Consider the following 10,565-nt stretch of genomic DNA (forward strand, 5'->3'; position numbering starts at 1 on the left):
AAGAACAATTTCAGAAATTGAATTCTGGTTCTGATGACACATGCAAATGCAATTACTTGGTATTTGTACAGTCTTTAGATATGTAAGTTTTACTGTGTTATATGCATGCTATAAAATTTTGTGTGATTCAGTATGAAAAGCAATTTCAAATTTGAAAAACCATGTTGAAGATGTGATAACCTACGACCTTAAGTGAGACAGGCAAACAAGCAAGAAAGGTGCATTCAAATGAGCTTCTGGTAACTCCTGATAAGCTAGGCATCTCTGCTGGAAATGTTTGGGGGATTCTGAGTATAACCATATCACCCTATAAACATTCCTGGTGGAAAAAGCAGTTTAAACATCCTCTGGGTTCAGCTGCAGCAGAGCAGAAATTTTGTCTCTGTCAGTTTTAGTTATAAGGAATGAAAGTCGAAATTAACTGCAGGTAGGTAGGATCCTTTGCAACAGAGGACAAAGGACTGTAGTTGCTGAATCAAAGCTTGCATTAGAATTTGAACTTACTCAAAATTTTTTCAGTACTATGCTTAATTTCATATCTTTGGTGATGGACAGACAGGATCTCATGGTTCGCATGCTGTACTGATAAGTTAATTAAAAAAATACAACTTAGAAAAAGTAGTAGGTAAAATATGTGTAGTTCACTTAGTAGGCAAGAAAATACATCCTAACAAGATTGGGCTTCTATCTCTCTTGAAATCTAGAAATCTAGGCTTTGACCATTGTGATGAAGAAACATCCCTCATCCTGCATCCTACTCAGGTCATGTTGAGATCTAGATCTGTAGATGATTTAGGACAGAATCACAGAATGATTGAGGTTGGGAGTGACCTCTGGAGGTTATCTAGTCCATCCCCCCTGCTCAAGCAGGGCCAGCTAGAGCCAGTTTCCCAGTACCGTGTTGAGTTGGATTTTGAACATCTCTGAGGCTGGAGACTCCACAACTTCTCTGGGAAACCTATGACAGTGCTCAGTCACCCTCACAGTAGAAAAAGTGTTTCCTGATGTTCAGATGGAATCTCTTGTGTTTTAGTTTGTACCCATTGCCTCTGATCCTCTTACCAGGCACCACTCAAAAGAGCCTGGCTCCATCTTCTTTACAGCCGCCCTTCTGTTAATTATACACATTCATGAGATCCCACCCTTGAGCCTTCTTTTCCCTAGGCTGAACAATCCCAGCTCTCTCAGCCTTTCCGTATAGGAGAGATGCTCCAGACCCTTCCTTATCCTTGCAGCCCTTTGCTGAAGTCTCCAGTTAGTCCACGTCTCTCATACTGTGGAGCCCAGCGCTGGACCCAGCACTCCAGGTGTGGCCTCACCAGTGCTGAGTAGGAAGGGATCACCCACATTTGACCTGCTGGCAATACTTTGTCTAATGCACCCCAGGATACCATTAATGTCCTTTGCCACATTGCTGGCTCATGTTCACTTTGGTGTCCACCAGGGTTCCCAGGTCCTATTCTACAAAGATGCTTTCCAGCTGGGAGGCCCACAGCCTGTACCGGTACGTGGTTTTTTTTCTCCCCATGGGCAGAACTTTGCACTTCCCTTTGTTGAATTTCATGTGGTTCCTGTCAGCCCATTTCTCCAGCCTGTGGAGGCCCCTCTGAATGGAAGCACGATCCTCTGGTGTATCAGAGGATGAATCCAGGACGAATCCAGCCTCCTCAATAAAACAGAGGTTTATATGGAATGCAAGATTCACCAAATCTAGAGCCAAAATTGAAATTATAGCCTAGAGGGGAAGAAAAAACCAAAAGCCACAAAACATTAGAAAACATAAGAATGTAAAAAGTTCAAACTCTCAAAAATAGAGGTAACTGGTAACTCTTTGTTTAATGTTCTGGATTTTGACAGGTCAAAGCACTGTTATCTTAAAGTCTTGCACCAATGGATGAGTGAAATAGATGTAATCAAATGCATTCTTTCTGCTTGCTATACATGTGATTTTATAAACTTGACGCTGCAAAAGAACATCTTTGTGGTGATACCAAATTCTAGTGCTTACCTTTTAAATTTTCTGCTTTTAGCAGTGAGATACAAGCAGCTATTGCCTGCATCACAGATTTATGGTACAGGATCTTTCAGAAAAACTGATATATTAGCAGGGCTGGTGGTAGTAATGGTGGTCCATAATGAGGCCATGATGCTACATCAGTTAGAAAACATGGAGGAAAACTGACCTGTTTGCATGGGAAGGAAACTGAGATAGTAATTTCAGAAAAATTATTTGAAATGTGCTGATACTTGTCTGGGATGTGAATGCTGAGTGACTTCTGATGTCCCACAGCCAAACCCCATCAAGCAGCATGATCTGTCATTCTGTGGGGAGCAGCACCCTTGCACTTAGCACACGGCAGCCTCCTAACATCATTTTTTAAATGATATCTTGCAAAAGAAGATTGTAAAGATCCCTGTTACAGCGAATTGAGAAAATTTAAGTGAACAAGTCAACTTGGTATCCTGCTAAAAAAATTACTGATGGTACGTTATGGGTACATGCAGTTTGAGCTACCAAAACCAAAGTCTAGTTCAGATAGCAGATATTTGCCTTTGGGGTGCTATGGTAGCAGTCGCAGTGCCTGTCTGCCCCTTCTCAAATGTTACATCTCATAATACAGGCCTTCAAATTCACAACTCAAAATGATTTTTCGACCTCCCCTTTCACAATGTGTTTTACAGTAGGGCAAGGGGTAATGGTTTTAAGCTAAAAGAGGGTAGATTCAGACGAGATCTAAGGCAGAAATTTTTCACAGTGAGCGTGGTGAAACACTGGCACAAGTTGCCCAGAGAGGTGGTAGATGCCCCATCCCTGGAAACATTCAAGGTCAGGTTGGACGGGGCTCTGAGCAACCTGCTCGAGTTGAAGATGTCCCTGCTCATTGCAGGGGGGTAGGACTAGATTATCTTTAAAGATCCCTTCCAGCCCAAACTATTCTATGAGTCTGTGATTCTAGTAAGAAATATCTGGTTCTTATACTGTACTTTTTCTTTTAATAGAAGGTAAGATTTTTATGTAGTTTTGTGATTCCAACAACTGGTTTAATCCTGTTATGACTCTGTTTGGAAAAACTACCATTTGCCATCTAAGTAGGGTATACACAGAGAACACACTGTACCCCAGTGCATTCTGGGGTGTAGTATGGAGTATGGAGGCAGGGACTAGGCTAAGACACAATCTAAAAAGAGAAAGGGGGTTTACCCTTCTTCCTCCTCCTCTCCTCCCTCCCTGAAGGTACAGAAAGACCTTCCCCTTCCTCTAGCTGCGACAATAATAGCAACAACTCCACAGCGTGGATGTGGTCATAGATCCATACTGTTAGAAATGAAAAGGAGCAATGAGCACCACCAGGGCAGTTTTCTTATTCTTATTGATGTGCACACCTAAACATAGGAATGAAAAAGCCAAGAAGTACAAGACTGAAAGAGAAGGTATAACCATCTGTTGAACTGATATCCAAAAATCCCTCATTGGAACTAGTGTGAAATGTAGCCTGTTTCTCTGGTTCATTACCATTCATAATTTCAGCCAATGAAAATTTTAGTTTCCCAATATTTTGCATTTTTCTCCTATGTGTTTGCAACCATTTGATTTATATTTGTAATTCCAAATCTATGAAATGGCCCCAAATCTTTTTTCTTGTCTCTAGCCATTCTATTTTGGAACAGCCAACAAAAAGCCAGCAACAACAACAACAAAACAAATGAATAATTTTGGATCTAAGGTCTGTTTGCTTTGAAAAAAGATCAGTATGTTGGTGCATCAAACTGTTGCCAGATCAGCTGTCTTTCCCCTTTCCAAGAGAGATGATTTTGAATTAGGAGGCTTGCAAAACAGATCAAAAGGAAGAATTTTGTCCAGGCTACTTCTATTGCAGGTTCAATTCACAGAATCACAGAATCACTAGGTTGGAAAGGACCTTCAAGATCAACAAGTCCAACCATTAATCCAGCGCCACCATGTCCCCTAGACCATGTCCTGAAGCGCCACATCCACACGTTTTTTGAACACTGGTGACTCCACCACCTCCCTGGGCAGCCTGTTCCAATGCCTGACCACCCTCTCAGTGAAGAAATTTTTCCTAATATCCAATCTAAACCTCCCCTGGCGCAACTTGAGGCCATTTCCTCTTGTCCTATCACTGGTTACTTGGGAGAAGAGACCAACACCCTCATCGCCACAACCCCCTTTCAGGTAGTTGTAGAGAGCGATAAGGTCTCCCCTCAGCCTCCTCTTCTCCAGACTAAACAACCCCAGTTCCCTCAGCCGCTCCTCATAAGACTTGTGCTCCAGACCCCTCACCAGCTTCGTTGCCCTTCTCTGGACACGCTCCAGCACCTCAATGTCCTTCTTGTAGTGAGGGGCCCAAAACTGAACACAGGATTCAAGGTGTGGCCTCACCAGTGCCGAGTACAGGGGCACGATCACTTCCCTAATTGGTAATTACAATGTTCAGTTCTGGTCTAGAACAATGTAAATTGCACCCTTTCTTTTCTGTATCTTGTTTAATCAGGTCTTCTGATTGTTCACTGCATATCTGAGATCAAAAATATCATTGATAAATCCAGAGGAACAAGACAGTGACTCACACATCCTGTGGCTCAGATTAGGTAAAGGCAAAGGGGGCACTAAACAACAGAATAAAGTACGGTTTAGTGATTGACAACACTGCCAGTATGGATGGTTCCTAAATATTTTAATTTGATTTACAAGAATTCAGTATAAATATAAGTCATTTCTCAATGAAGTATCTTGTCATTTATAGTTTAATATGAAATATATAGCACAGGGAGAATTATTCTAATTCAGTAAGCTCATGTTTGTACAGCAAGAAAAGAATAAGAAAATGTGCCTGAAACTGAGGGGCAGGGATGCACTGGGGGAACTCTCAGCTTCCCACTGCCCGCCAACTGGAAGCAGTGATTGCCTTTCAGGCCTCCTGTGGGTCCCAGGTTGAGGTGCTTCAGAGATCTGCCCTCCATCCTCAAGACTAAATTTTCTTGAATCTCTGTGAGGTAATGCTTTCTGATTTCAAATGTGCTAAATTACTTCATCTACAGGTAACTTAGAGAAATTTACCTTCAGCGTGAAAGGATGAATATACAGGCTGGTTAAGTGTTTGGGGGACATTTCTCCAGAGAGCTGATACTTTCAGGTTTCCATTTGGTGTAGTCATCCTGCCTGCTTATAGCTGTGCAAGTAAGGACTCGCTGGACTGCACAGTCCATGATTGCCTGTATCTTCAGCCACAAATATGACTGAAACAAAGCCTACTTTTAGAAATGTGCTTGGCAAGCTGTATTGCCTCCTTTCTTCAGCACGGGCAAATTTGTTCAAACAGGTTTGATCATGGGGAACTAGTGGATGTCTTAGTCCCTGACATCCCTTCTTCACAGGCAAACGCTCTTTCAGTTCATAGGCTTTTTCAGAGGCAACAGGGAATCTTTATGTGAGAGCCTCATGAGAAAGTACTGTCAACAAGGCAACAGAACTAAAGATGGAGTCTCGTGATTATATTCTAATAGCTTTCTTCTTATTTTAAAATACTTAAACCTAATCCCCCAGGTTAGCCCAATCACAGTCTCCAATGTAGCCTTGTTTTCAGCTGTTAGCAGGTGGTTTTTAAAGCCCTCTTTAGATGATATGCGGGGCCCACATAGTGAAGTCAATTGTTAGACAGGATATAATTTAGACTTCAGCTCTTCCTCTGAGTTTTAAATAAAATGATTACTTTTCAGGAGAGCCTAAGGGAAGATTAAAAGTTTTATATCAAAAGTTGAATATTTTCTTTTGTTGTACACTGTTCTTTTAAAGAAAATGGTATTCATTTAAAATAATGCATGTTCTGATGTATTTGAAAGGGCGCTACTCTGAATTAAAAAGAAATTCATAAAGTATGCATGTATGGGAGAGGAAGATTGCAATCTTCCTTTCAGCGTTTAGTCAAAGGTTTTTAACTGAGCCCATTCTGCTTTGTTCAGAGAATGAGATCTCTGCAAAGATGTGTTGTAAATAACAGATGGCCCTTAGCGTTTAGAGAGCAGCGGTTAAGGTGACAAAATCTTCTGGGGCTCCTCTTCACAGGCAGGTTATAAAGTGATATTATAGCCTCTGTTTCAGACTGGAAAATGGTCCTCTCCTGTCTTTAAACGCATTAAAAGTGGTTCCAGGAAATAGCTCCACATAATTGTAGTTCTGGCAACCCCTGTGATGTCTCTCATTTCTTGTATCCCAAAGTTATCCAAGGGCAGAGGCCAGTGTATAGTACAAAGTCGTAAAGCTGACATAGGTCTAAAAGATAGATGGAATAGCCCAGATATGAACGTAGAAGTGAAGAGTAAGATATGAACAACAGGATTAAGTTGTTGTCTGATAAGATCAGCTAGCTTTTACCGTCAGTATCAATAGGGCTGTTTTACCAAGGATGCCCTGGGCACATTTGTAAAAAGACATTACCTATTAAAGGGGATTCCTGGAAACCTCCTAAAAGCAAATGTATATATGCAGTGAAGTCTCTTATAGGAGTTCACCATATCAGCCAAATAAGCATAGATCTTATTTTTCCAGAAGCCATCAGAAAAGTCTGAATATAACACTGCTGTTTTTTGGTAGCCTGCTTTCATGTCTGTTAAAACGAAGAGTACAAAAACAGTTATTGTTACAAAGGAGGGTGGTCACTCAACTGGCAAGTTGAAGTTTTCTTGTGATTTTATCACAGAAAAAAATGTTAATTTTGTAAAAATTCTGTAAAAAAACCCCACATTCTCTTACCTGTTAGCACTAATGCATGCTACTATCCTAAGGCAGCGTTAACAACATGGGTTTATGCTCCTTTGCCTAATATCAGTGGTGCTTGTTTTCACATGTGGACACCTGACTGTGGGAACCTAGATTAACACCACCTCATTTGCCTCCATACTGCCAGCTAAACAGACAGGCAATAATAAATATTGAGGTTGAATGTGGTTTTAAGAAGGCTGGGTGCTCATCGGACAGAATGGTGAAGGTTTGTATTCAATTGATATTACCTCTTGCAAAGGAGATGAATTGTGAATGTGCTGTTATTCCAGATTTCTAGAAGAACTGATGTGCTGGGGGAATTAAGACGACAATTAATGGCCACTGAGGAAGAATTCAGTTTATCATATTCTCCTCTGAATGTGACCTCTGGAAATGATATATGCATCCTTTTTTACGCGAGTAATTTCAGCCTCAAAGCCAATGGTTCAGTTTTTATAGATTTGACAAATGCAACATTTGTAACCCAGAATGTGGATGTTTCTTCCTCTGAGTGCTCAGACATCAACACAACGTGAGTAACACAAGAAATTTCCTATCATAATACATGTGATTCAGAAAGCTAATCAGAAATGGTGCAATGTCAAGTCATTATTAATTTAATTTTCTTCTTCTAAAGCATACAAAATAATAAATACTAAATTGGATATTCTTAGAAGAAAAAGATTGATTCAAGACCACAAAAATTGTTCAGATGCAGCCTCTTATCTTCACAATTTTTTTCCTCTTACATTCCTTACTTCCTTGTTTGTTTATATTTGGTCCAAACCAGTTTCCCTGTGCTCGGTCTCACAATCACAGAAATCTCCACTGGCATTAACGAGATCATCATTTCATTGTAAAATTCTCTTGAAGGGGAGTATTGCCAGTTACTAGGTAGTAATTCAGCTGGAAGTACATTAATGAAACATGATCTCTGTTTTCCTTTACTTTGAAGCACCTGCTCTTGGGTTAAAAAAAAAAAGAAATATTTTGTCATATTTTTCGGTGTACTGAACCTTTGCTATATGACTTTTGCAATTGCCTATTGATTTAGAATATTCTCTCCGATTGAAATGTCACAATGATCTAATTAAAGCTGACTACTCTAACATTAAAAATCTGTTTCTTATTCTTAGACTGTCATTAAAATACACAAAGCCAGTGAATGGAATCAGCAGCCTAGAGATAAGGTAACTTATGATTTATTCTTAAATAGACCTTTGTGGTGTACAAAGCCTGTTTGTAAATTAGGAGCAAAAAAAAAAGGAGTTAAGTGAAAATGTTTTCAAAATTATGATTTGGTTTCTGTTCTGAAGAGTTACTATACAGGAGAACAATAATACAATCTTTATATAGAGAATATATTAATACGCTCAGGTAAAGTTCAGAAAAAGCAGTGTAGGCAAGCAACTATACTGTAAGGTACTGATATATGAAACATCTTGTTTTGCTAATAGGATCAGACCACGATCCTGTCTCAGGGAAATCTAACGGTGATTTGTAAACGGTTCTAGGGGCTGAAGTCTACTTGCATGGCCAGGGTTGCATTTAGTCCTAATGTGGATTACCACTGTATTCGTCAGAGCTACCTTGTAGCTAATGCGGGCTGCAAAACCTCATCATTTTTCAGCTCCATGAATGGTGACAAGACCAGGTTTCTCCAACCATGAGAAGAGGGAAGAAAAGTTAGGGAATGGGAAGACTTGGGATGAAAAGTCAAAAGGTGAACTCACAGCTGTTGCTCTCACTAGTGGATTCTAGGGATGAGGACAGCTTCTGCTACTGCTATGAGGGCTGCCATACAGCTGCTGGTCCACAAACCTCAGTTCCTTCCTCAGCAGCAGGAACAGCAGCTAAAATTACTTTCTTAAGCTCTGGCAAAGATGATGTGTCCTGCTCTTTTCATTTAGGTACCTCAATTAATTGCTTAATGTTATTTAGGAAGGACTCGGGGCAGGGAACTTGTACTGAAACAGATTTGCATATATCAGAGGATGAACTGGATGTTTGCTTGGGCAGCAGAAGGACAAACGACTTCTTATAAAATGTTTTTGACATTTTGAATAAGGGAAATTGAAATCCAAGGAAAGCAAAAAGAGGAAGTTTAAAGTAATAATGTAGGAGATAATCAGAGCTTGAACAATATTTTGGTAGGCAAGAGGTACGTGGCACCAAGTTCATGAGCATGAATGAATAAATACCATTATTTACACTGAGATAGAAGGACATTCTACATTTAGGTAAAAGGACCCCTGGAAGGACTTGTCTTGAAGAGAATCAGTGATGTGTTTGGAATTGTATTTGGAGTGCATAAAGACACTTCCAGTCATCATCAGAGACCATGATAGGTGTCAAAAAACCAAATATGCTCCCCTCCCCTGCAAGCACCTAGAGCATTGTGAAAGGATATAATGTACAGATAAGATTGCTGTTAGTATAGTATTTTCACTTTTTTGGTTATTGTAGTTAGCTGTGTATAAGATCCTGGAGACTCTTGTCCTTGGTGACGGAGTCAAACATTTCTGGGTTTCAGTACTGTAAATTATCAAAGGAGCATACATTTCCCTGAACATCACGGGGAATTAAGGAAACATTTTCCTTGGATCCCATTCCAAAAATACTGTTCTCAAACCAAGACTCTGCCCAAGTTGTGTCTTTATTTTTACTCCAAGTCACAAAATACCACTTTTCCTGGTGCTTCCCTGGTTCTTTTTTGTCTACTATCTACTGCTCCTATCTCACTCTTGTACAGACAGACTCACCAAAACAGTGCCCTGGATTCTCATTCTGTATCTTTGCTTATATTGGTGCAGATCTTAGCTGCCCTCCTGTAATCTCTTTCTGTATGAATGAACCTGGTTGCTTTCTACATTTGTCCTGAATGTGACCATCCTCAGCAGAATACCATGCTTTCTAGTAAAATGGCAGTTCCAGGAAAGTAATATGAATCATAAAGCACTCAAAAATCCTATGGAACACGACACTGAGCTGCAAAACTAGCTACTAAGTTAATTGATAGAACTTAGAGGGGTTGGTTTCTTTAAAGTAATAACAGGTTTTACTCAACTATACAACAGCAAATTGCAAACCTTAGGATGCTACTATAGAAACAAAATACTTTGGCAGTTGAAAGAAACATTTATCTTAGATTTTGATTGCTGCAGCAGGCATAAGATCAAATGTGATGTTAGTGTATGCATACGGACTTAATGAGGATTATTCAGATTTGTCATTAGTCATCTGTTTGTTAAAATCGTTTAATTAATTATTGGGAGAAAACTTTAATGTAGTCATGAATCTGAGGTGCATCTGAAGAGAAGAAACTTGAAGCAACTCTGCAGACAGACTGACTGTAAATTAAAGGAGAACGTCAGTACAAAAGGTGAATGGTTCATGTTTTCTCTATTCTTCCGGAATATTTTTTACATCCTTTGAGCCTGTTGTAGCAAAGGCAGAAATACTCACAAAGTTTCTCTTGACCTGTGCTTCTACTTGAATACATTATAACTAAATACCAAAATGCATAAAGCCCTTGAAGCTGGGATAAGAAACTCAGGCTCCACAATAGGTGAGGACTTGAAAAGAAAGTAGGTAAAGTCCTACCCTCTGTCATTCCCAGCAAGTAATTGAAGTAGCTTAAGCTGGCTCTGTTTTGCAGGAGAATTTGATTTATTTTAATGGGCTAGGTGTGATCCAGATTTTTAATAGGCCGCCAGGGCATTTAGACACAAAAATTCCTAAATTTATTATTTTTTATGTGCTTAACAATAAAAAATCACAGAAT

The 10,565-nt window shown here is 39.8% G+C and overlaps 1 protein-coding gene across 1 annotated transcript in view; it reads left to right on the forward strand.

The window, feature by feature from the left end:
- LOC104624003 (V-type proton ATPase subunit S1-like) overlaps positions 1 to 10,042 on the forward strand; it is a 48,286-nt gene extending 38,244 nt beyond the window's left edge. The window contains exons 8-10 of the mRNA XM_010291251.1: positions 7,072 to 7,313; positions 7,918 to 7,971; positions 10,006 to 10,042. Of these exons, the coding sequence (XP_010289553.1) occupies positions 7,072 to 7,313; positions 7,918 to 7,971; positions 10,006 to 10,042 (333 nt within the window). The remainder of the gene's footprint in view (positions 1 to 7,071; positions 7,314 to 7,917; positions 7,972 to 10,005) is intronic.
- Positions 10,043 to 10,565: the final 523 nt, after the last annotated feature.

Source organism: Phaethon lepturus, unplaced genomic scaffold (genome assembly GCF_000687285.1).
Source record: "Phaethon lepturus isolate BGI_N335 unplaced genomic scaffold, ASM68728v1 scaffold11757, whole genome shotgun sequence".
Taxonomy (NCBI): domain Eukaryota; kingdom Metazoa; phylum Chordata; class Aves; order Phaethontiformes; family Phaethontidae; genus Phaethon; species Phaethon lepturus.